The sequence below is a fragment of the Siniperca chuatsi genome, linkage group LG7, assembly GCF_020085105.1.
Source record: "Siniperca chuatsi isolate FFG_IHB_CAS linkage group LG7, ASM2008510v1, whole genome shotgun sequence".
Classification (NCBI taxonomy): Eukaryota; Metazoa; Chordata; class Actinopteri; order Centrarchiformes; family Sinipercidae; genus Siniperca; species Siniperca chuatsi.
Window position 1 is genome coordinate 1,433,462 of NC_058048.1, and position 26,385 is coordinate 1,459,846.

Here is a 26,385-nt window from a genome sequence, read left to right on the forward strand (position 1 = left end):
GAACTGGTTTGGCGACAGTGGCAAGGAAAAAGTTCCTATTAAGAGGCTGAAACCGTGAGCAGAACCAGACTCGGGGGGGGCATCTGCCGCTGCCAGTTGGATTGAGAGAGAGAGATCCAAAATAATAATAATGCAGTGGTAATATTAATATTAATAAAAATAAGAATAGTAATAATACTGATAGGAATAAAAATGATAATAATAGTAATAAGACTATAATTAATAATAATAATAATTGTAGTGGCATTCTCGAGCAGAAACAGAAGGTGCCTTGCAATCATAGATCCAGTCTGTGCAGCTCCAGGTAGAAATACCTGCTGAAAGCAATAGAAGGAGGGAGGAGAGAAACGAGAAAGTACAAAACTACGGGAGAGAGAAGATGTCGAGTTAGTAACATGCAGTAATGGGATAAGAATGCATACAGATGGAGAAGGAGAGGAGAGAGGTGCATCATGTGAAGTCTCCCGGCAGTCTAGGCCTATAGCAGCATAACTAAGGGATGGTTCAGGACTTAGCCTAGCCAGCCCTAACTATAAGCTTTATCAAAGAGGAAAGTCTTAAGCCTACTCTTAAATGTGGAGATGGTGTCTGGGATCTGATTCCACAGGAGAGGTGCTTGATAGCCGAATACTCTGGCTCCCATTCTACTTTTGGAGACTTGGAACCATAAGTAACCCCGCGTTGTGGGAGTGCAGTGTTCTAGTGGGGTAATAGGGTACTATGAGCTCTTTAAGATATGATGGTGCCTGACCATTAAGAGCTTTGCAGGTGAGGAGAAATGAAATGAAACAGTTTTATTCTACAAACCAATGTCTCTGTTCATTCTTTATACAGTATGTTACCATATTCACATTCTATAAACAACATTTGTTAAGCAGCAATAAATTATTTTTGGCCACTTGGGGGAAGCAGAACAAGCTGTAAACAACACTGCCATATTATCATCTTATAAAGTTGTGTTATTGCAGGACTGTTATATTAGACTGCTTTAGTTTCAGCTATGTGGACCTAATAAACTGGCACCTGAAACTGGCATATACGGGGCAACATTAGCATTTATTTGGAGTTGTGTTTGTGTGTCCAATATTCACTCTCCTTTTAGCTCTGGTTTGCTCTCAACCAACTCTTTAAAATTATCTGGCTCTTAACATGCTCAATGCTTTGAACAGCAAGACACTACAGCTCCATTGTTGAGTCACTGCCATGGTGTGTGGAAGCTGTTATCAGGGTCAAAGGTGCTCTGACACTGTACTGAACTGTGGCTTGTATTTTTCTCATCAGTGTGTAATTCCTTATATTCTAGAAAAAGGATTAAGTTTGAGGTAGGTGGAAAGATGTCTTGTCCTGACTTTTCAATTTTGCTTAATTTGGTTGTTAAATACTATGGAACGGTGTGGTACCAAAACCAAATAATGTAGAAATTCAGGTTAATAGAAAGAAAGGGCACAAAAGAGAAAAGGAAGGAAAAGAACGAGTTAGCAGGACATATTTAGTAGTATAAAGAGTGACTAGTCACTTCAGACCTTTCGACTGTATGACATTCACCTCAGATGTTTGCTCATGTTTGTCCGCCATGTTCAAGTGTGGTGTAGCAGTCACATCACATCATGACATTTGCTTATTTAAACCTCACTCTGTCTGGTCCATAAAAGTTACTAATCTTAATTCTGCTGAATGCCAAGTTTTCACCCATGTTCCAGTTAAATGCCATACAAGAGTTTGTATATTTAAAACATGAATCATTGGGTCTAAAAGGGCACAGTTGAAGATTTTAATCTATTGAGATGTCAGACTATTTCTTTGTAGGCAGCAGGACAAGGTTCAACAGTGTTTATGCAAGTGGAGAAGGGAAGCTTTCTTTGAAAAGTTGGGTCATCTGACATCTGGATTTCTGGAACATCGGCCAGTCAACAGGCTGATTAAGTTTTTATTCAGTGTAAATTAAAAGAAAAGCCAGGCTGTCATATAAGAAAAATTGGTTAATTTGCAAACAAAAGCAGAAATAAGACACACTGATATAAGAACAAATCACTATCAAGAAGTATGGGGTTTCATGGAATTTTCCATAAAAGACAGTCCACTGTCAGTTTTTTTCTGAACTGCTGACCTGACCTGCAAGACTGATTCCTGGAATCTGTTGGCAAACTGTGAAAACAGGGTTTACGCTACACTGCTTCTATTTTACTGGAATGTGTTTTCTCACCCCTTGTGTGTGTGTGTGGACATGTATTACTCATGTTGTGGGGACATAAATCTGTTTACACAGTCACATCATGAACTTGCCTTCCTTTTGGGGAAAAATTGCAAGTCCCTGTATTATAAATCATTACATTTTAGGGTGAAGACTTGGTTTAAGGTTAGGGTAGGGTTAGGTAAGTAGTGGTTATGGTTAGGGTAAATCTCCTGGAAATTAATGTAAGTCAATGTAATGTCCACTGAAGTGATGAAAACACAACTGTGTGTGTGTGTGTGTGTGTGTGTGTGTGTGTGTGTTTAATGAAGAGAATGGGGGAAAGGGATTGGCTTAATCTCCTGGCAATTGGCTGTTTCCTACATTGCGTCCATGGTAAGTGAAATGGACAGACTGTGATAACAAAAGGCTTAGTATTCATATGTGATGTATGTGGGAGACAATGCTGAGACTGAATTTGAGGCTTTTCCCAACTAACTTCTGCATTCTGTGCAAAAATGCAATCTTTAAGTTGCTGAAAATATTATGAGGCTTCTGCAGTCTGAGTTAAACAAATTAAGTGGGCGTCTATCAATGTTACAGTCTTTTTAGTATAAAATTCCCTTGTCGTGTTTCCGAAGACAGTGTGCCCTTGCTGAGCTGCTCCTGGTAGTTGCGTGTAGGTTTGTTGCCAGGACAATACAACTGCCAGGATGACGAAAGCAAGATTTTATTTGACTAACTCAAACCAGGACCATTGAGGACCCCAAGGTCATGTCCTCAGTAATATTTCTGGGAATCTAGTGGTTTAATAATTTGAAGAGGAGTTTACATTCTACAATTACACACAGTACAGATGTTGTACATAATTTCTAAGGCTGATTCTTACATTTTTAACAGTTACAAAAAAAAGACTTTTTCTAAGCAAAAACAAAACAAAACCAATTTATTACAAGGAATTTTATATTTTCCATCAGACTTACTGTACATACCTAACAGTGAAGCGAAAGCTTTGAAAAAACATTCGGACCATAATGTAGGAAGAAACAGTTTGTAGAAAATGTAACTGAACAATTACATGAATAAATATAACTTGAAATTTTACAATCTTTTTAAATACTCTGGGAATTTTGTTGGTGGCTAGTTAAAAATGTCTTTAGTTGATGGGGTTCTGCTGGGTTGATTTTGACTAGTGGCCTCAGTATTTCTAAAATCATGGCTATAGCCATAACTAGCTGAAGCCACATGTTAGCTTCAGCTGAACTTTGAAATGCATTTTTACACAGAGCCAGGACTGTGGATTTTGGTCCCCATCACTTACAGTGGCTGTCACATCAGGGCCAATATGGGTAGAGGAATGGTTACAATGACCAATAACTCTTTTAATGTATGGCATGTGAGTATTGTTTTAAGGAAGACATCAAAATCTTGTCATAGCCTCTATGCCCCTCTGATCCTCATGTTACCCTGTGTTTCCACCCTCCCTTATGTCTTCTGGCTGTCCTCTGTCTGTCTTGTTGTTTGTGTCTGGCTTCCTAGGTACCTGCTTGCGGCTGATCACCGGCACACCTGCATTCCATTATTCATCAGTCTCCACCGTTCTTATACCAGGCACCTCCACACCACCGACGCCAGATCGTCCCCGTACTTGAGTACGCCACATTCAACGGCTAACTGTAAGTTACGATTAAATTATTATTATCTTGCATATCGGTGATTCGGATCTCTCTCTGCCTCAGACACGTCCGCTGCCGGTGATCACCGCTCCAGACCACTCTACACCCTCGCTTCACCAGTCCTCCGCCTGGTTGTTCTGCTACCATATCTACACTCATCAGTCCTGAACCGGCAGTCCCATCTCCATTCAGAGTGCCGCCAGTTTTCGCCCCGACCCGGTCCGGTAGAGTTTCCCGAAGCGGCAGACAACTACGCCGAACTTCTCACAACCCACCAACTTTCTGTTCAATAAAAGACTGTGGTCTATTTACCGAGCTCTGTCCCGTGTGTTCTGCGTTTGGGTCCTAAAACCTGAGTTTACGACAAATCTATCCTTTAATTACTGTAAACAAAGTAACCTATATAGATCACGCATTAAACAACTTCAAATATGCAGCAAGCAAAATTCAGGATTAATGGGAAAACAGACATTGACCCTGCTTCATTAGGCTATCACACACTAAAATCTGTCCTTAAAACCACAACCTGTGATCAAGGTCCAGTACTCCCAACAATCAAATCATGCTTGATACTGTGTGGGTCTCATTCTTCAGGCTTTGTAGCTTAGTCTGCATGGTCCATCCTTGTTAGACTTAAGATCAATCTCAAATTCGCTTGATATTACATATTTCCAACTAAACTGCAATATGTAAACTATGACGTTCATGACGACCATGGATCATGGAGGAAAATGAATCCTAGGAACCATGACAGAGCTTTTGTTATATTCCCTTTTGTACTGCATGTGGGAAATGTACATGTTAATGCATCAAACCAGTTTTTAAATAAAGCATCAACTTTATCAAAAAATGTAATTTGTTTTATAGTTTTAAAGTAACTTGACAATGTGGACCGAACAGCTGCCATGTTTCTCCAGTTTGAAAATCAAATGCAACGACAAAAAAAATCAGGGATATATTATACAGCCTCCTTGAAATGTAGTCGTTCTTAGGAACATTTTGTGAACGACACACTTGTGAGCTAGTGTTGCAATCTACATAGAACCAATCAATGACACTGATTGACAGGGGCCCCATCCACATTTAGTATGGACAAACTTGACTGCCTGAGGTCCTCCATAAATGACCCGTCAGGGCAGGTAATGACACAGTGGTGCCCATGAGATAAAACCCATCCACCCAAAGGAGTTGAGCCTTTTCCTTAAAAATACTGAAAATATTGACAGTGAAAATCAGTCCACAGTTCTACACCTAAGATACAGCAACATATTTTAGCCATGGTCATTCCACTGCTCTGATCCAGACTGAAAGACCTTGTAGAACATTTCATGAAAATCTATCCAGTATTTGTCAGACATTCATGTTCCCCAACAATTTACTTCTAACTAGTTAGTTAGTTAGTGCTGCTATAGGCCTGACTGCCGGGAGACTTCCCATGATGCACCTCTTTCCTCTCTTCTCCTCTCCATCTCGATGCATTTTTATCCCATTACTACATGTTACTAACTTGTCATCTTCTCTCTCCCGTAGTTCTGTGCTTTCTCGTCTCTCTCCTCTGGAGCTGCAGAGACTGGATCTGTGGTTGTTGGCCACTTGCTGCCCCTGTGTTCCTGTTCGACAACTGCTACTACAGTTGTTGTTATTGGCTCTGCTACTAATACTGTCATTATTATTCCTATAGCTGTCATTCCTATTATTATTATTATTATTATTAATGTATTAATATTACCACTACAATTACATTTTTACTTTTTTAAAAAAAATTCTAGGTGGTATTTCCATTGTGCTTCCCTCTTGGCGCTATATATAAATAAAATTGAAATTGAATTAATTTGGTGATTCCCTGATATTTTATCTAATGCCACCAGCAGGTGACATTTTTCATTCAGAGTAATATAATATTTCTCAGCAAATATTGGTAATGTGGTTCAAACATTCATGTCCCCCTAAGGATGAATTGTAATAACTTTGGTAATCCCCTGACTTTTCATCTAGTGCCATCATTCGGTCAAAATCTTAATTTGTCCAGTACTTTGGTTTATGATCAAATACTTGCAGAACTAATGACATTCTCCTTCAGCCTCAGCTGTACTTTGGGTTTGTGTTAACTTGCAAATGTTGGCATGCTAACATGCTAAACAAAGGTGGTAAACATGTTAGCATGCTTATGGTAGCATTTAGCTCAAAGCACTGCTGTGCCTAAGTACAGCATCACAGAGCTGCCAACATGGCCCTAAACTCTTGTTATACAGAAAAAAGATGTCTCTGTTCCCTGTTTTGTGCATGTTTGTCACACTTAAATGTTTAAGATCATCAAACTAATTTAAATATTAGTCAAAGATAACACAAGTAAACACCAAATGCAGTTTTTAAATGAAGGTCGTTATTATTAAGGGAAAACAAAATCCAAATCTACATGGCCCTGTGTGAAATAGTGATTGCCCCCTAAACCTAATAACTGGTTGGGCCACCCTTAGCAGCAACAACTGCAATCAATCATTTGCAATAACTTGCAGTGAGTCTTTTACAGCGCTGTGGAGGAATTTTGGCCCACTCATCTTTGCAGAATTGTTGTAATTCAGCCACATTGGAGGGTTTTCGAGCATGAACTACCTTTTTAAGGTCATGCCACAGCATCTCATTAGGATTCAGGACAGGACTTTGTCTAGGCCACTCCAAAGTCTTCATTTTGTTGTCCTTCAACCATTCAGAGGTGGACTTGCTGGTGTGTTTTGGATCATTGTCCTGCTGCAGAAGTTCGCTTCAGGTTGAGGTCACGAACAGATGGCTGGATATTCTCCTTCAGAAGTTTTTGGTAGACAGCAGAATTCATGGTTCCATTTATCACAGCAAGTCTTCCAGGTCCTGAAACAGCCCCAGACCATCACACTACCACCACCATATTTTACTGTTGTTATGATCTTCTTTTTCTGAAATGCAATGTTACTTTTACGCCAGATGTAATGGGTCACACATCTTCCAAAAAGTTCAACTTTTGTCAGTCAACAGAGTATTTTCCCAAAAGTCTTGGGGATCATCAAGATGTTTTCTGGCAAAAATGAGACAACCCTTAATGTTCTTTTTGCTCAGCAGTGGTTTTCGTCTTGGAACTCTACCATGCAGGCCATTTTTGCCCAGTCTCTCTCTTATGGTGGAGTCATGAACACTGACCTTAACTGAGGCAAGTGAGGCCTGCAGTTCTTTGGATGTTGTTGTGGGGTCTTTTGTGACCTCTTGGATGAGTCGTCGCTGCTCTTTGGATCTCGGCATGATGTCTAGCTTTTGAAGATATTTTGGTCTACTTCACTTTGTCAGGCAGGTCCTATTTAAGTGATTTCTTGATTGAGAACAAGTGTGGCAGTAATCAGGCCTGGGTGTGGCTAGAGAAATTGAACTCAGGTGTGATAAATCACAGTTAAGTTATGTTTTAATAGGTGGGGCAATCACTTTTTCACACAGGGCCATGTAGGTTTGGATTTTGTTTTCCCTTAATAATAACAACCTTCATTTAAAAACTGCATTTTGTGTTTACTTGTGTTATCTTTGACTAATATTTAAATTTCTTTGATGATCTGAAACATTTAAGTGTGACAAACATGCAAAAAAATGCGAAATCAGGAAGGGGGCAAACACTTTTTCACACCACTGTAGGCTATCTTACCATCTACCAGTGGTGGCGAAACACGTTTGCAGAATGGAGGGATTTTGCAGCCAGTAAAACAACATTCAAACGGTGAGCAATATTATAAAGAGTACGGTCTGTTTTTAACGGTCTTTGGCTGTATACCATCAGTCCGTTTCCCTCCTGTTTTCTCAATATTGGACACCACATCCCCCACAATGTTTATGGCAGCTGTTTTTAAATGAGGTTTAGCCAAACTAAATCCTCTTTTTAACAAGGGCACAGCATCCTTAATAGATAGCAAAACATACCTCCTAGCCCATGACCGTATTATGAACTTGTCCCAATAAATCCTGGTAATTCTTCATCCACTTGATTCATATAGCGGGACATATATCTACCATTATCCCGGGTGTACAGGGTGTGTGTAAAAAAAAACAGGTCATGAACAGGCAACAGGAAAATGTATTACCGGCTGGCAGTGGTGGAAACAGGGAAGTGAGTCCGATGTGGCTAAACAGTCCAAATAGGGAGCAGGCAAAGTACAAAATCCAGAATCCAACCAAGGTCCACAAGAGACAGAGAATCCAAAGCAGAACACGGTAAGAATGCCGGGGAACTGGGCACAGGAACCAGGTACAACAAAAAGTGCACCAAACGGCAACACACACAAAGGTCAGGAACACTCACAGGACAGGAACAAAACTCAAGACAGGAATCACTCAAGACAGGAATCACACCAGACAGGAATCACACCAGACAGGAATCACACCAGACAGGAATCACACCAGACAGGAATCACACCAGACAGGAATCACACCTTGTGTAACAACAATGATCCAACACTGAACAAGGACAGAGACACGGACTAAATACCCTAGGGGAGGTGAGACAACGAGACACAGGTGCAAACAATTAAGGAAGGGCCAACAATCAAAACTGGAGGGAAAACAAAGCCAGGAAGTAAAACCACAAGACACACAAGGGAAGGAGAGTACTACAAAATAAACAAGTATAAAAATGAAAAACCTTAAACTACCACACATAGACAGTCACATCGGCATCAGCTGCGGAAAAACTAGCCCAGACCCTAGGATATTGGAACTCAAAAACTGCCACCTCATATGGCTCGCTCAGAACGATTGACTTTGCTACCCTGTATTGCCAGATCTTATTATTTGAATATACCTGTATTGAAGCATTACAAGGTAATGTAACATAAAAGCTGTTCTATTACATTGTTCTGACACGGATATGTCTCGATTCAAAAGTGAATGTGTAAGCAGATAGCATACACCTTTTATTGCACATCTATCTTTTTCAGAGAGCCATGTGTTAAATTTGGTCGGCAAGCCCAACCATTTCACGAGGACCAGATTTTTACATCCTAATGTTTTTCTGGCCAATATTTTTTCTATTCTAAAAGCCTTGTTTTTATTGATAATTACTAATTACAACTCTGATTCATAAAACGTGCCTTTCAACACATTCCATTAGTCTGGCTGTGCACTCCGTTACTGTAAAAAACTCATCTGTAAATGTTAGTTCATAACCTTTTCTGAACAGACCTCAGAGTTTCGATATTCTCACTGTATCCCCCAAACACCATTCTCTGCGGTTTTAGCTTGTACAAGTTGTTTTCTCATTGTCTTTATTTGCAGCGGCTGGCTATTGATCTATGATGAGACTTGTTATTGCCATCAACAAGGTCCTGGACCACGTGATTTAACAGCTGTTAAATATCCCCACATATAGAGTCTTGAAGGTTCTGTTAAAACATTCCACTACAATAGCCTTAGTCTCATTTAATGTTGAAAAATGTTGGATTTCATACTGATCCATTAGTTGTTGAAACTGTTTATTATAAAACTCTGTGCCTGCATCTGTTTGGAGTCTTGCAGGTACACGGCCCTCACTCAGAGTGTCTTAAAAGCCTTTGTAACTTTCTGCAGAATATTCACCCATATCAACTTGATCACTCTGGAACTGTTTGTCAATTCCACTAACCAGAACCCTGTTTCTCAGAAAATGTTTAGCTGCATTGGCATGGAGGGTATACACATCTTGCCCCAATAAAAAGCATTTAACCTCGGTGTCACTCCTGTACAATCCCTGACCACATTGTGAAGCTTATACACACTCCTGGATGAGCAGAGTCATAGTAAATCTTTTGCAACGTACTCTCCATGATCGAGATGAAACACACTCCTGGATGAGCAGAGTCATAATAAATCTTTTGCAACGTACTCTCCATGATCGAGATGAAACATAAATGATCACATTGTGTTTGTCACGTCTTTTTATTTATTTCACCATTGTACTAATCATAGTAAAACATCTTTCTGCATACATCAATGTATATTACACACACAAAGCAATAATCACAAAGACTATGAAAAATATTTTAACACATACAAGGTTTCAGCTAAAACAGGAATTCTGGTTTTACTGTTGTTCTTGAACATACAGACTTATGGCATCTACAAACAAAGTGTACAGCGTTTTATCACGTTGAAATCATTCGTGGTATGCATAATTACTGCACAAAAAGTCTCCAACACTGAGTTTTGCATCATCATCATTGTTACAGTGAGTCTCTTGCACAAGACTGAGTTCTTACTACATTCATCAATTTTTTTCAATCTGCAGACATCAGACGGCTTCACTTCACTTTTGTTTTTGTACTTTGTGACATCGTTCACTTTGGCAGCCCTAAACAGCCCTCTCAAACTATTTCCCATGACACAAAGAAAAATATAGGGTATGGTTACAATTTGTTTTGTTTTTTTCAATAAACTTTCTACTCATAGTTACCAGCCCTGCAAATTTGAACTACTTTGACAACACCCACTCATGATGTTTCTTGCTGGGCTGATTAATCTGACAGCCATAGCAGATCTCATCCCAATACTTGTACAAAAAAAATATTGAGCAGATGAAAGACAACTGTTTTAACGCCATCTATGAACCCATTGACAGCACACCGTCCGGCTGGTCACCAATCACATCTGTGCTCACCTCATGTAAGTCCATAGTAAGTGGAGATGTTGGAGGTGTACAGACCAGCAGAGATGGATGAGGCGGCGATAGAGGAGGTGGAGTTCCGATAGGTAGCCAGGGCAGCAGAGATGATGGAGGTGTCCAGGACAGCAGAGATGACAGATCTTCTGGAGGTGCCTGCAGAGATGTTGGAGGCGGTGGAGGTGTGCAGGACAGTGGAGACTGAGGAAGGGGGGTTCCGATAGGTACCCAGGCCAGCAGAGATATCCAGCTGCATGGTATGTATTCTGAAAAACAAAAAATTATATTAGAAAGAAAAAAAACACACATACAGATTAAAAAGTTTATCACACATACAATCATGAGTGCATGCATTCTATAACCGTGTAGGCTATAATACACACATATTCGACCTACCGTTTGTTGTTAGTTGTTGCCGTGATTGATGATTTTCGGCCTACACATGGAGGGCAGAAGGCCTGATTGCACAACGATATATCATCAAAAGCAAGGAGTTTTCTAATACTTTCACAAGAAGCGTTGATTCTGTCTATTTTGAAAACTTTGTCAACTTCACTGAACACCCTTTTCAGAGCCCTCTTATCACACCACTGGATAAAGAAGATGTTTTTAAACCATGAGGTATATTCTTGAAGAGTGAGAGTGTAAGGTTGTAATTGCCATTCTTCACGCCCTCTGGTTGCAGTTACCCTCTCTCTATCTTCACAAACGCTGAGAAAAATAAATTCGTCTAACAGCCTAATGAAACAATCTGCTTCAATACGATATATTGCAGGACCTGTAGTGCTGGCCCATTGAGACACATAAAGTGTCTCAGGATAACTAGGCTGGTCAAGGTCCTAGCAGACAACAGAAACGAAGTTTCCATTCTTTTACAGACATACACTCCATGTTACATCGTCCGCAAGTACAAGTACTTGCACAAGTACCTACACTCAGCGTAACTCCCCCATCACAATATTTAGGCATGTGCATGTTTTTTTTTTTTTAACTCTCTTCCCTTTGTAACTTGGTGTGCGACGGCCGATTGGAAAAACTTTATTTTTGTCTACATATATTTCAATGCATGTATGTTATCTAAATGCAATGAGAATGTGCTTGAACAAAACACTACCCTACATATGTTTAATTGTGAGTTTATTCTCCCCACAGCCACTAATAACTCTTAGTCCCCAACTTCATATGAACTTTATTAATTATGAACATTTTTAACTACAAACTCAATTCACCAAGAATTTTTTGCTACATCCAGGGCCATACACAGGGTTTTAGAAACTGAATTATAAAAACTGTCTCAAACAGTACATAAACGTAAGCAAAATGTGTGTTATACAATAATATATTCATACAATAATACTATATTATTACACTATAATTATGCTAGGTGTTTGTGTTCTTTTTTTTAGCCTATAGGTTCCACTGTAATTACCAAATAACATATATATCTCTGCGATAATTACATTGTTTTAATTGGATCAGGTCAGTTTTTGTTTGAGTTGAACAGCACAGGGACATAATGCTAATCATATCCTGGACTCAGTGGGCAGTACCTGCTCTTCCTCTCTCTTTTCCATGACTTTCTCTCTTTCTTTTCCTTTCAGTCACCTCATCTTTTCCCATATCTCTTCCCTTCCCAAAGCTGAGCTTTGATTGACGGAGTCTTTTCATTTTGGTCTGTCTCAATGAAGAAAGTAAACACTGGTCAATTGATATTTATATGTAAATGTTACCAGCCTCCACTAAGATAATCTTGCAATGAAAATAAAAATATATTGGGATAATTCATTTTAACATGAATTTCAACCCTTTACACAAACTGAATTGAAAGAAAAGCATTTCAACTTTTGTTGAAAGTTTATCAGTCTACCATTGGATAGATGGAATTAATGTTAGCTGGATAGCTAGCTAATTAATTAATTCAAGTGAAACTAACTTGCCAGCTTTATGCTGGATGGCCAATGGTCACGTAGCACGACCGCACAGGAGCTATTTGTCATATGATGTCTGGGGACGAATGGCATTGAACTACAAGCAGTCCACAAGTAAAATTCTCTAGTTACCTGTATGACGTTTTGCATGGATTCACCTGCCTGTCCGGTTGTTAACATAATCTAAGAACCACCGTGTTGAGTAAAGTGTTTGTAGTAATGACAAGATCATCCACTTCACCAACCATCGACCCACACACAAGCAATGATCAGAAGAGCAAGTCGGTAATCTTGGCATTGTACAATATATTTGCCGCACGAAAGTATTATTTTTTGGCAATTATTTCACAACTTTTATTATATACACCTAGGAAAAAATACTGAGGTCCAGACCTTGGTGACGTCAACGGTGGGTACTGCCATTGCCACATCACAGTAAGAGTCAGCTTTTCTTAATCTGGTTTGGTCCTAGCAGAGGGGCTACTGTTTCATCAGTTGCCTCTTTCTTGCAGTGGTTACATGCATGCTAGTCGAATCCTCTGTCCTTTCCCAATGCACTTCCAATGGATAAAACCTCATTTTGCAACACAACATCTTTATTATTGGTGGCACCAAATTTTTGACAGGGGAAGCAAAAGCATGCATCTTGCTTTACAGAGTATTCTAGCTATGGCAGAGAGCAATACCAACTTGGGTCAAAAGCACTAAAACCCTGGCTAAAAACTCATCATGGATACGATTTCAGCAAAGGCCGAGACGGTGTGTTTGTATTTAAACCATAGTCTGAATCAATGCCAACCGAAGCGGGGTCTCCCTGCTCTAGCCACGGATCTTTACTGTTGTCGGGAGGGTGTGAGGGAGTGCTTCCACTTGGGCCAAAGTGTCGGGTCAAGGATAGTACGTGGTTTGCAAAAAACAAATAGAACATAATAAAATGTAAGCCTAACACACCAAAGACACAGAGGTAACATTAGTCAAATGAAGCATGCTGTAGCACTAGCATGCACACACGTAAGTAAACAAACAAACGCTAAAGCTGTGCTGCACTTCCACATAGACTCCCCCCCTCCCCCACCCAAAGATGAACCTGTAGAGGTGAGGCAACACTATGTCTTGATAGTGTTTGTCTAGCACACCTAGATTACCCTCCTATCCTTTCTTAGCAAAACTACTTGACAGTATGATACTGCAAATGACACATAGCCACTTGTCCCACCTGATCATCCTGCCAGACGGAAGAAGAAAGATTTGTGAAGCAGTTTGTCTCTGAGTTTTATGTTTCCTGATCAGCCAGTCAGATGTTAGAATGAACGTTTCTGTTTGGAGTGCAGTTGTGTTTGTGTTTGTGACCTGGGGCAGAGCTCTGGTCTGGGGCAGTGAGAAAAAAATCTGGGGGGGGCACAGCTCGAGGTTGTTTTTGTAAGCACACAGTGCAGCTGTTTTTCAAACTTAATTTTTTAATGCTGTGAGAAGCACAAATAAAATTCCACCCATCTCCATTGTATAGGGGTAGAGGAGAAATCTCAGACAGAACATCTAATAACCCCCAAACTGAAACTATCTGCAACTATCTGACTAAGTATAAAATATTACTGATCGTGTCCACATGGGTAAGTCTGTTGTTGGGACCACTGGGACAGACGAATTTGTTCATTTGTGACTTTAACTGAACTTATTAGGAGACTGCGTGCTCTTTTGTTCTGTAAACAAAGTAGAGCCACTGAACTCAGTCTCCCACAATCCATTGGTATTCACACCTACTAGGTGTGAACTCCCCCCATGGACCCAGCTTTCGGTTATGATTGGTCAGATTGAGAAAAGGGTCAGCGGCCATTGTTCTTTCTCTTTCTCCTGGAATTCTTCACTGCAGCAGACAGCTGTGGCTGTTTCCCTCCCAGTGTGGCATGCTAACCAGCAGACACACAGCAGAACTGAACTCTCTCTCTCTCTCTCTCTTACAGCAGCACTGTGAGGGCCTGCGTAAGGTTTCTGCAATCAAGCTGAATTAACGCTAGCGCCAGCAGCTACAACAAGAAAGCCTGCCTGCTAACTTTCAACAAGAGCAATGAAGCAGAGTTAACTGAGAAGAACAACAGATGGAGCAACCAGCTTCATCCATCTGCACAATCGGAATACTGCAGAGCAAGGACATTTCCCAGAACCACAATTCTTCCCCACCTGACTAATCCAACGGAACCGCTAGATAACAACGCAGCACGCAAAAGCAACTTCTTCCTTTATGGACTGGTAATGTAACCACTGAGCATATAACTGGACATAACATAGAATAGCAGAGTACACAGCTAAGCACAGGACTGTGTTACTTTTGTGAATGTACATGTATAGATTTGGTTCATTGAGTTTTATTGTTGTGATGTGCTACGTGCTACGTTGATGTTAGTGATATTTCACACAGACATAGGGTCTTGCATACAAACTAACTATCCTCTTTTCTAACCTGGCACCACTATCCTAAACAGACCACACATACACATACAGTTATATTTGATCAGGATTTATCCTTTAACTCCCACATGAAACAAACTTCAAGGCCTGCCTTCTTTCACCTGCGTAACATTGCACAAATCAGGCACATCCTTTCTCAAAATGATGCAGAAAAACTAGTCCATGCATTTGTTATTTCTAGGTTGAACTATTGCAATTCCTTAATATCAAACTGCCCGAATAAGTCCCTTGGACTCTCCAATTGATCTAGAATGCTGCGGCACGTGTACTGACAAGAACTAGGAAAAGAGATCATATTTCTCCAATATTAGATTCTCTGCACTGGCTCCTTGTAAAATCCAGAATAGAATTTAAAATCCTTCTCCTCATCTACAAAGCTGATAATGGTCTGGCACCATCATATCTTAAAGAGCTCCTGATACCTTATTACCCAACTAGAACACTGCGCTCCCAGAATGCAAGGTTACATGTGGTTACTAGAGTCTCCAAATGTAGAATGGGAGCCAGAGCCTTCAGTTATCAAGTTCCTCTCCTGTGGAATCAGATCCCAGTTTGGGTTCAGGAGGCAGACACCATCTCCACATTTAAGAGTAGGCTTAAGACTTTCCTCTTCGATAGGGCTGGCTGGGGTGAGTCCTGAACCATCCTTTAGTTATGATGCTATAGTGCTAGACTGCCTGGAGACTTCCCATGACTCACCTCTTTCCTCTCTCCTTCTCTTGCTCTCCATCTGTATGCATTTTTATCCCATTACTGCATGTTACTAACTCAACATCTTCTCTCTCCCGTAGTTTTGTGCTTTCTCGTTTCTCTCCTCTCTCCTTCTGTCACTTTCAGCAGGTATTTCTACCTCCTGCAGAGTCTTATTGGCTCTGTTACTAATACTGAAATTATTTTTCCTATAGCTGTCATTCCTATTATTATTAATTTATTAATATTAACACTACAATTACATTTCTACTATTTTAAAAATTCTAGGTGGTATTTGCATTGTGCCTCCCTCTCTCCCACCCCCAACCCCCTTTCCCAAAACCTCTCTCTCTCTCTCTCTCTCTCTCTCTCTCTCAAAACCTAACACGGCAGCAGCGGATGGCCTCTCACCATTGAGTCTGGTTCTGTCCAAGGTTTCTGCCTCTTAAAGGAAGTTTTTTCTTGCCACTGTCAACAAATGCTTGCTCATGGTGGGATTTGTTGGGTCTCTGTAAATAATATTATAAAGAGTATGGTCTAGACTTGCTCTATAGGAAAAGTGCAATGAGATAACTTCTGTTATGAATTGGCGCTATATAAAAAAATTTAATTGAATTGAATTGACTTATTGAATTTAATCATTCCTATTATTATTGATTTATTAAAATTAATGGTAAATGGACTGTACTTATATAGCGCCTTTCTAGTCTTTTTCTGACTACTCAAAGCACTTCAGTTTAATATTACCACTACCATTACATTATTACTATTTTAAAATTCTAGGTAGCATTTGCATTGTGCTTCGCACTCCCCTCCCCTCCCCCTTGCCTTTCTTTTGTCTGACCATGTGGCGATGGCCATTTTGAATCCACACACTCACATACACATATGGTTTCTTTAATGTTGCACAAGAGTGAATAATTCACCAACCACTTCTCTGTTGAACTCCAAATCCTTCAAACCAATTGATAGTTTAGTATATTATATGAGACTCAATCAATTGATTGGCTATCATTTCTCTTCTTTAAGAAGAGTGGTGCCCTGAGGAACTTTATTGATTAAGTTATTATTATGCAGTTATTATTTATGATTATCTTTGATAATTCTGATAGCCATATTAATTGATTGCACCTAAACAATTTGATGCCCCTTTAACCATTGTAAATTCCAACACTGTCCTGACCAAGAAAAACGTCAGCATCTTTCATTAGTTCAAATGCATAATACAACCTATGTTTACATTTATCTGACAAGAACCTGTAGCAGCTGTGTGAATCAGGACTCATAATTGTCATAATTCACAAGAAGCAAGGTGTTGTTATACTGGTGGCAGTCCTTGCGTAACTTTCTCCAAGAATTTTGTCAACAATTTCTCCAAAATGCCTCCAGCACTTTCCACACTTTCATAATCACTGCCACAAGTTATCTCTTACTCTGAAAAGTGGATACCTAACCTTGCTGATGTTGTACCTATAATAACAGACTGTACATTCCAGGAATTAAAAGATTAAAAGAAGACGATTAAAAGATATCTTCCCAGGTAATCTCAAAAATCCAGTGAAATGGGGGCATACCTTTGTGGAAAAAATTCAGACTTGTCTGGATGAGAGCAGGCGGCTATAGCCAGGAGCAGAAAGCTGAAGATAATTGGCAGATTTTCTGGGGAAGACCTGGTCTGATTAGGAGAGATGGCATTCATCCCACTTTGGATGGAGCAGCTCTCATATCTAGAAATCTGACCAGAGTTTATTAGCGGACCAAAACCATGACAACCTAGAGTTGAGATCAGGAGGCAGAGTTGCAGTCCTACACGCTTCTCTGCGCTTCCAGAGCAGTTACCCACCATAGTGCCGGTGTCTGCCCCCCGACCACTTAAATTAATTAAATCAAAAGTTAACAGAAGAGGAGTTATACATAAAAACCTAATAAAAATGAACACCACCGCTGCAATATTACAACAAAATAAGAGAATTAAATGTGGACTCTTAAACATTAGATCTATCATATAAAGCGGTACTACTACTTGATTTAATATCAGATTATCATATTGACTTATTTTGTCTTACTGAAAACTGGCTGAGTCATGAAGAATATGTTAACCTAAATGAATCCACTCCATCCAGTCATATTAATGCTCACATTCCTAGAGGCACTGGCCAAGGAGGTGGCATTGCGGCCGCCTTCGACTCAAAACTATTAATCAACCCTAAACCTAAACTAAAACAAAGAAGGTCAGCTCCATGGTATAACCCCCAAACCTGAAAATTAAAGCAAACAACACGAAAACTGGAAAGGAAATGGCATTCCACCATTCTGGAAGAATCTCGTTTAATCTGGCAAGATAATCTTAAATCATATAGGAAAGCCCCCCATAATGCTAGAGCAGCCTAGCCCTCAGTAGTAACGACTTCATGAGCTTCTTTAATGATAAAATTCTAATTCTTAGAGACTAAATTCATCACCTCCTGCCCTCAACTGGCAACGATTTATCCTTAAACACAGGAACCTTAGAAACAGCTGTAAAACCATGATATATATTTTGACTGTTTTTTTTCCTATCGACCTTCACCAACTAACTTCAACGATTTCTTCATCTAAGCCATCAACCTGTCTATTGGACCCTATTCCAACTAGAATGCTTAAAGACATTTTACCCTTAATTAGCACTTCTTTACTGGATATGATCAAACTGTCTTTATTAACAGGCTATGTCTAATAGGCTACAGTCTTTTAAAATAGCTGTAATTAAACCTCTTCTTAAAAAGCCCACTCTTGATCCAGGGGTTTTAGTCAACTATTGATCTATATCTAAGCTTCCCTTTCTCTCTAAGATCCTTGAAAGCAATCGCCAATCAGTTGTGTGATTTTCTACATAACAATAGTTTATTTGACGATTTTCAGTCAGAATTTAGAGTGCATCACAGCACAGACAGCACTGGTGAAAATTACAAATGATCTTCTAATTGCATCAGACAAAGGACTTGTCTCTGTACTTGTCTTGTTAAATCTTAGTGCTGCTTTCAACCCCATTGACCATCACATCCTATTACAGACACTGGAACATTTAATCGGCATTAAAGGAATCGCACTGAGTTTGTATTACCCTATTGCCCCACAGTCGCCCGCGCTGTTTTCCTTGTCAGACAGTAAACAGATGTATGTGGATGCTAATTCAGCCCCAAATCAACCTGCCGACAGCCATTTTTCTCTGCAGTGGACTTTATGAAGTAGCCTACCAGACATAGACTAACTCCCCAGTGACATTTTCTCAAGATCTATGGTGTCCTACAGGCCCAGGTCACCCTACATGACAAACTATACAGTGATATCACTCTTCTCAACTGTGAATCGGATAAAACCTAACACCAGAGCATCAGTGGTGACACAGACTGTACTTTCTTCATGCTTTCCCTGAAACAGAACCGACTGAATTAGATTGTAGTGAAATAATTTCAGTGCTGATGTGCAGTCATTACAGGTACGCCATTTACATTATTTGTTCCTGCTGTGTTGCCTGTTTTAGTGTATTGTGCATATTTGCACAAATTTTATGCTACTGTTTCTGTGACCCTGTATCAGTGGATGTGCTTTTGCAGGTGTGTGACTACATGTAGGTATTTGGCTGATTGTCCGGTGGACTTGTTGATTTCTTTTTTCTGCTTGTGTTTTGTTGCCTGTGCATCTGGATGCTGCTGCTGTGGTTGTGTCTGCCAACTGCATGTGGTCACACGTGAGCCATATTATTGTGGTGTGCCAGGCTATGTTGCCATGCTCTCCATCAGATTATTTTTTTTGTTTGCGCTAGTACCTGTACTGTAACTTAATTAACACTGGTGATTTAACAAGTAACGTTATAGTTATAGTTGCCTATTTTTGTAAAAAAATATGTAAAAACAAAACATGGTCCACGCAAGTACGCGAACGCAGACACATCGAGCTACGCAATATCAATTTCCCACGTTGTTGCATTCTGGAGTGTGTCACCTCAAAATCTTAACAAGCGCAAATCTGAAGTCTGAATGTTTCAGCTAGGGGCGCTATAGCATGAAACAACAAGAGAAAACTGACCCCTTTTGTTTGGGTTGACTTCCACTCAAAACAACCATGGCTGACCAGTTTGATGAAGATCTAGGTCAGTGGTTCTAAAACTAGGGGGTGGTAAAGCCACTGCAGGGGAGGCGTGGATGTTGCGCAGACCTAAAGTTGCATGAATATGAGTCATGTGGTGACATAAACAAACAAAAGTTCTTTGATGCTAGCAAGGCTATTTTGCTAACCTGAATCTTTTGTTTATTTTTGAATACAATGGATACAGATCATATGTTGTTCTTCGTTTATGTTATCCCTAATTAGACTAATTAAACATTCATCAGATTTTAAAAATCCTCACGTCCCACTTGTTCCCACAAGTTCTGCATCACTTCTTCATCACAATCTTAAAAACAAAAAAGGTACTGCATACACTTTGCCCAACTGTAGCTGTACTGTATCTGGAATAGAATGAATTTCTTCAGTTTTCTAGTGTGATTTAAGTTGTCATTAACTACATAGCATTGATTCGATTAAAAGAACAAAGCTTCATAGGACACTACTACACACATAGTACATCGTACACAACTTAAACACCACTTAAAATTTACATCTTTACAATTAAAGAGAAAATGAAGACTTTATGTAAAATGTGTTAATTAAACATCTTAGCCAATGAGTTCTTAAAGGGAAACTTTGCCAATTTTCAACCAGTTTTGTGTCATTACAATGTGGTTAGTATATGCAAATGAACAATGATTAATTTCCCTCCATGTTGGCTGTACCCAGAGCTCCCCGTTCATTTGCCGGCAAAAGTCTGCCGGATAACGCGTTTTGACGGCTCTAGGTCTGTTGTTCGAACTACAGATGGTACTTTTTTTAATACAATTTAGCGTCTGTATTAGACACAGGGCTGCGAGAAAGTCTTTAAGAAATCAGGTAGCGTAATGTAAAGAGCGACAACTACTGCGGTGGTTGGATGGGTCAAACAAACCCAGAACTTTCACCCAGGAGACCGGGTTTCATGTCCGTGTGAAACTAAAAGTTAACGCTGACTTTAAAGTTTTAAGTTACATTACATGGCATGTGACTTACATGACTTTTGTTACATGACTTCCTACTGCCTAACCAAGTGTTTTTTTCCTTAAACCTAACCACACTTTTAAGTGATGTTACATCGTTTCTGAAGGCGTCTCCTACTAACGCCAAAGGGTACCTTGTGCGTGTTTATACGACGCTGAGGGGCATGATAAAACGTCAGTATTTGACCCCCAAGGAATGAGAATACGTTGGACAGTTGGATAGAGAGAAGGGCAGCTCCACACCACATCCAAAAGGAGAAAACCCCTGAAGGAAAGTGCTGCTAAATGCTGTAAAATTACAGATATCTTCACGAGCAAGGGTCATGGTTGGTGTTTAAAAAAGCAAAAACAACTAGCAGAGCCGCCAGCACGTCATATCACAACCACCTTTCCTGAGTTGATTCTATGTTTTAAAAAACTTAATTATGCTATGTAGGAAAGCAGGAGATGTGTATGCATGGAAATAATCTGGAAAATAAAGACCTGTATGCCCTCTTTTCTGTCAGGTGGAAGTATCAGTAGTTATTCAGAGCTACCAGAGCTTCATGATGATCAACATAGGCTAAGTCCAGTCAGAGCTCTGAGGAAATGCCAGGTGCAAAACAAACACTCCAAAAGTGCACTATATATGTGTGTATGTGTGTGTGTGTGTGTGAATATTTATTCCTGTTGCCTTAATTATGGAAGTGGAATTGACTAACTCTGGAAACTGAAGACACCTGGCTGTTTTTAATTATTCTGGAAGGGTTTTTTAAACTAAAAGATATGTTACTGGCATAAACAGCAAATGAAAAAAATAAAAAACAAAATGTGAATGGAATGAATGTGGAGATTGGCCTGGACTGCTTGAATTATTATCCCAGTCTGCCCCTGGGGGCTAGTTATATGAGCCAGAATACAGTGCGGAGGAATTACGGCGTATGTAAGAGGAAGAGGCCTCCACAGCCGAGAGTCAAGGACCGCCAGCCTGTAAGGATAGTGGCACAAAGCTGCCCTGTGCCAGGGACAACTGGTGGTGCTGCTGCGGTAAATGTGCACCAATGGAAACAGAAGTGGAGTCGCTGTGTGTTACACCAAAGCTTTGGGCCACATATGGAGAGGGGAGTGCTGTAAGAAACTGGAAAAAATAACCAAAGCCAGTCAGGCGAAATGGACGTCTGAGCATAGACTAAGGGCAATAGCAACAGTGTTTTGTTACTAGCATGGCAACGTTACAGTGTGAAAACATACAATAAACGTTTTTTTATGAGGCTTAGCACATACACTGCCCCAGTTTGTTACCTGGCAGTGCAATCAGAGTTCAGTAGCTCTGACCGGCTGTTTGTAGGAGTTGGGGAAGTTTGGGAGTGGGAGTGGCCTTGGAAGGCAACATTGTGTGCGACTCCGGTACATAAATCCAGAAAAAAGTAAACAAATAAATTAATAAATCCTGCAGGAAAACAACAAAACAAAACAAAAAAGCAACAACAGAGGAAAAACATGTCATAAATATGTATTGAGTCATACTACAGGATCACATCATCACAGCGGAAACTTAACTCTTAACTATTTAGACCCATCTTCCATTTTAATGTATGCCCAGAACCAGTCCCTGGAAGACACCCCTTCCTTCATAGTGCCATCATTCTACTAAGCATACATTCGTAATATGCTATTTCCATCATTGCGCATTCTGGTTGTTGTAGGTTCACAATATTGATTATTCTTGAGTCTTGATTATTGTCTGATTGTTGTGTGACGTCAAAACAAGTCAGGAGCAAGTTGAAAAGAAATCTTACCAGCACGTATTGATTGGTGATCACTGCTACTCTATTTTGTACAGACCTCACTCATCTCAAACAACCATTGACAAATATTGAATTAATTCTGCACACTAATACACCTACTAAGATGTGAACATAAAATTCAAACATAAAGCTGTCACGAAATTTTAAGGCATTCAAGCCCTCTGACTCTCTTACAAAACTGCATTTCTCTTCTTGATGTCCAATCGTTTTACAGTTTATAAAAACACACAACCAAACACATCTTTCTCTTTCAGTGTTTAGTTTATAGCTAGTGGATTTATTAAAATGAACATAATTTGTTCTTTATCAACCAAGACCTACCACTTTGCATTGTGTGCTTGTGCAAGTAAAATAGGGCCCTAAATGAGCTTCAACTGAAAAAAAAAATGAGATCACCCTCATGGCACAGTAGAAGGGGGGTGAACTGCATATTTCCCAGCTGTACATAAACACAAGAGACACACACCATAAATACACCATCTGAGAACATAAAGTAGGTGTTAATATGTATGTGTGGGGTGAGCAGTGTCTGTGTGTAAGAAAAAATAACACAGTAAACTAAAATTGTATTATAGATGAGAGAGATCTTTCCATTAAAAAAATGTAATTACTCGTTCATCCTTGGTACATTGTGACACCTTGAGTGATTACTTATTTGACAACCTCCTATTCATATACAGTAAATGTGACTTTGTTTTCTAGAAATTAGGATGGTTTCCTGTTAACTCCCCCTCCATAAAAAAGAAAAAGGTAAAAAATAAAGGTTTGGCGAACATAGCTTGCAAAGCTGACGCATACCGATACCTGGGCAGTGCCTGGGCATGCCTCAGCTGCCTGTGTTTACAGGTGACGAAAGCCCAAAAAGAAAGGAAGGAAAGACAGGACACTGACTTAAGAAAGAAAGACTATCCTTTAACCCCATGAAGGTAAATTACACAGAAAACAGCCAAAAATTCCTCTACCAAAATATCTTCCTCTTCCTCCACCTAACAGACAAATAGAAAGGTGTCCCGAAATTCACCACTGCTAACAATGATACACAAGACACAAACAGCGGAACAAATAGAATATACACACACACACACACACACACACACACACACATCCTTGTACTTCTATCTTTGTGAGGACCGTCATTGACATAATGCATTCCCTAGCCCCTTACCCTAACCTTAACCATCACAACTAAATGCCTAACCCTAACCCTTAAAACCAAGTCTTAACCTTCAAACAGCCTTTTGAAGTTGTGAGGACTGACCAAAATGTCCTCACTTTCCAAAAGTTTCCTTAATCTGGAGGTAAAAAATGTGTTTCAGTCACACACACACCAAAACTGACAATGCATACTGTAACTGCCTGAAACAGCAGCAATATTTCACAAATGTGCTTAGAGTTGTTCTCCAAAAGCACTCCTGTCAAATAAGGAAATTAAGGAAACACCTTTTCTAACCCTTCTATCACAGGTTACATATGCTAAAAGCTGGCAGACAGATACAGTAAAGGTCTGGTACTGTACATTACCATGTGGTTGACAGTATCTACTGAACATTGAAGCCCCTGTTCTCATAATCCGAGCACGGTTATAGAATAAGCCGTGAGCACAGCAGGCTGCTGGGAAACACACTAACAGAGAGCCAACAAATCTTCCCAGCGCTGTTATCACACTCCCTGTTTTTCTCCTCCCACCTTCTTACATTTCCCTCCCCCATCTCTCTCTGTCAGCAAGGCTTTCCAGATAGCCAGTCTGTCTTTCTGACATGCCAACACTATGCATCAACGACCTCCTAACTCCCTGTGGGAAAAATCAGGGTCATTACGGTTTCATTTTCATTTAGTTTGGGATCTTAATTTAATTACTTTTTCAGTCTAAACAGCTGGGTGTGAAGTTAGTTTTATGAGCTGGCCTGTGAATAATTGTGGTAACTGCTAGTGAGTGCTTCTTCCTTTGATTTGATTTTATTATCTAAGCCACTTTGGAATGTACCTTACATTTAACACAGTTTCTTGAGTTCAAGAACATTTTTCCTAGCAGCACTCCATTCAAAATGTTAATGCTGTGATAAGCTTTGAAACAGTTGCTGTATTTACCTTCTTCACATTTCTGGAAGCTAATGTTTTCCCGTGCACATGTTTAATCAGTGCTGCACCCCACCCTACCTCACAAGAAATCCTTCACTTCCTCTGCATGCCTGCATGCGTTTTTTTCCCATTGTACCAATTCCCTTCACTGTCCAAAGCAGGCCATATAAGACTAAGATGGTAATGAGAGGGCAAGGAGGGAGAGGAGAAAAAGGGGGTGAAGGGGTGTATAGTTGACAAGAAACCTGAGCCAAAACTGGTGATGTGCAACAGCAGAAAATACACATAGTCATAGAAACTCTGTGTCTACATGGCTAAACAAAGGTTTGAGAATATAAATTTGCATAGAACGTAACAGTGATGGACCGTGACATCGGGCTCTTACAAGCCATTAACACCACCCGCCCCTCTGCACAATGCATCCACACATGAACCAAATACGTTATTGGTTTAGTTTTCCTCCACTGGTTGGTTGATGCTGAATTGAAACCTTCACCACAGGCAGAACTGAAGCTAGCCGGTCAGGAAGTACGCAATATGCGCAATGATTTTGAGGATGCAAGTTCCCTCTTTATCAGTCACGTAAATGCATGCTCTCTCTCACTTAATGTTTCAACTATAGTCGCAGTACCTGAAGCTAGATAGACAAGGAGCTGGCTTCTCTAGTCCTACTGTGGTCCCTCTGTTTGACAGGTTGAAGTGTGCTCTCCCTTGTGGCTAAGCAAAATAAAATGATGGTAGTTATTAGGGCTGACCCCTAAACCTTGATGATTCTAAACATCAGTCGAGAAGCCCCCATATCGAATCTTGTTTTGTCAGTCAAATCACTGCACATTTACACTAGGGCTGCCCCCTAAACATTGAACATGGTTCGAAGCATCAGCCTTATGTCATCAATCAAAGCATACAGCCTTTTTTCCCCCCTGCGTCATTGAACACAGCAAATCAGGATAACAGCATGGCAGGTAGTTTTGAAACAAGACTTGATTTATAAAAGTTTATAGCCTATCTACAAAACTAAATGTGATGGAAAGAGAGAAGGATAATTGAAACCGACAGCAGCACAATTTGTTTCTGTTCGCTGCTCCAATGCTCACAGCTCCAGTGCTGAAAGTTAGACTTTTGAACTCAATTACTTTTGAACCCACACACTGTTACTGCCTCCTCTACCGCCGTCCAGTGTTATTGACTCTTCAGTTGATAGAGCTGTCAGCAGCAGAACAGATGCTCTGTGGTGTGTTAGGATTTTGTAACTGAAGTATGACAAGGACGAATACTTTTTATTTCTCTGACTGTGTGGAAATGTGATGTTTTTACATCACAGATGATGAACAAAGGCATTAAAACATGAGCCTTACAAGTAAACCATGAGACTTGACATGTAGCTATTTAAAGGAGTTTAGTGTAGGGCAGCTGCTCAGCAGGTATGCTGAAATGTTCAGTAACTGGGCAATAGTTGTAATTATTCAACTTCAAGGACAGTAATGGAAATTGTTGGCAGTGTTACCACCGGTATGTTTCACTATGGTTTATAGTACAAATAGTATATCAGCAGACCCCTCAATCGCATACAGTCAGAGATCAGAAATTTTGACCAATGCGCAGACCTTAACAGACCATTGCCGCTGAAAGTACTTAAGTAGTATCTTAAGAAGTAACATATAAAAGACATTTTGAATCAAGCAAAAAAAATGTTTAGATACATTTCTCAGGGAAGTTAAGAAGGTTCTAGATAATACTGTGTGCAGTTAGATTGGGTATGTGTTTCAAATCAGTCCCTAGTTCCCTACATATAATTGTTGATGGTCAATGGCCTTCAACACAAGCCATAATGA

The 26,385-nt window shown here is 40.0% G+C and overlaps 1 protein-coding gene and 1 long non-coding RNA gene across 2 annotated transcripts in view; both read right to left on the bottom strand.

Moving 5' to 3' along the window:
* Window positions 1–24,127, bottom strand: part of LOC122879044 (kinase suppressor of Ras 1-like) — a 55,205-nt gene extending 31,078 nt beyond the window's left edge. Inside the window, exon 1 of the mRNA XM_044202690.1 lies at window positions 23,993–24,127. Coding sequence (XP_044058625.1) covers window positions 23,993–23,995 — 3 coding nt within the window. The 5' untranslated portion in view covers window positions 23,996–24,127. The remainder of the gene's footprint in view (window positions 1–23,992) is intronic.
* Window positions 9,750–14,973, bottom strand: LOC122878846. The gene is made up of 2 exons (XR_006378552.1): window positions 10,886–14,973; window positions 9,750–10,755 (listed from the first exon to the last, which is right to left on the bottom strand). It is a non-coding gene; the product is annotated as an uncharacterized LOC122878846 (long non-coding RNA).
* Window positions 24,128–26,385: the final 2,258 nt, after the last annotated feature.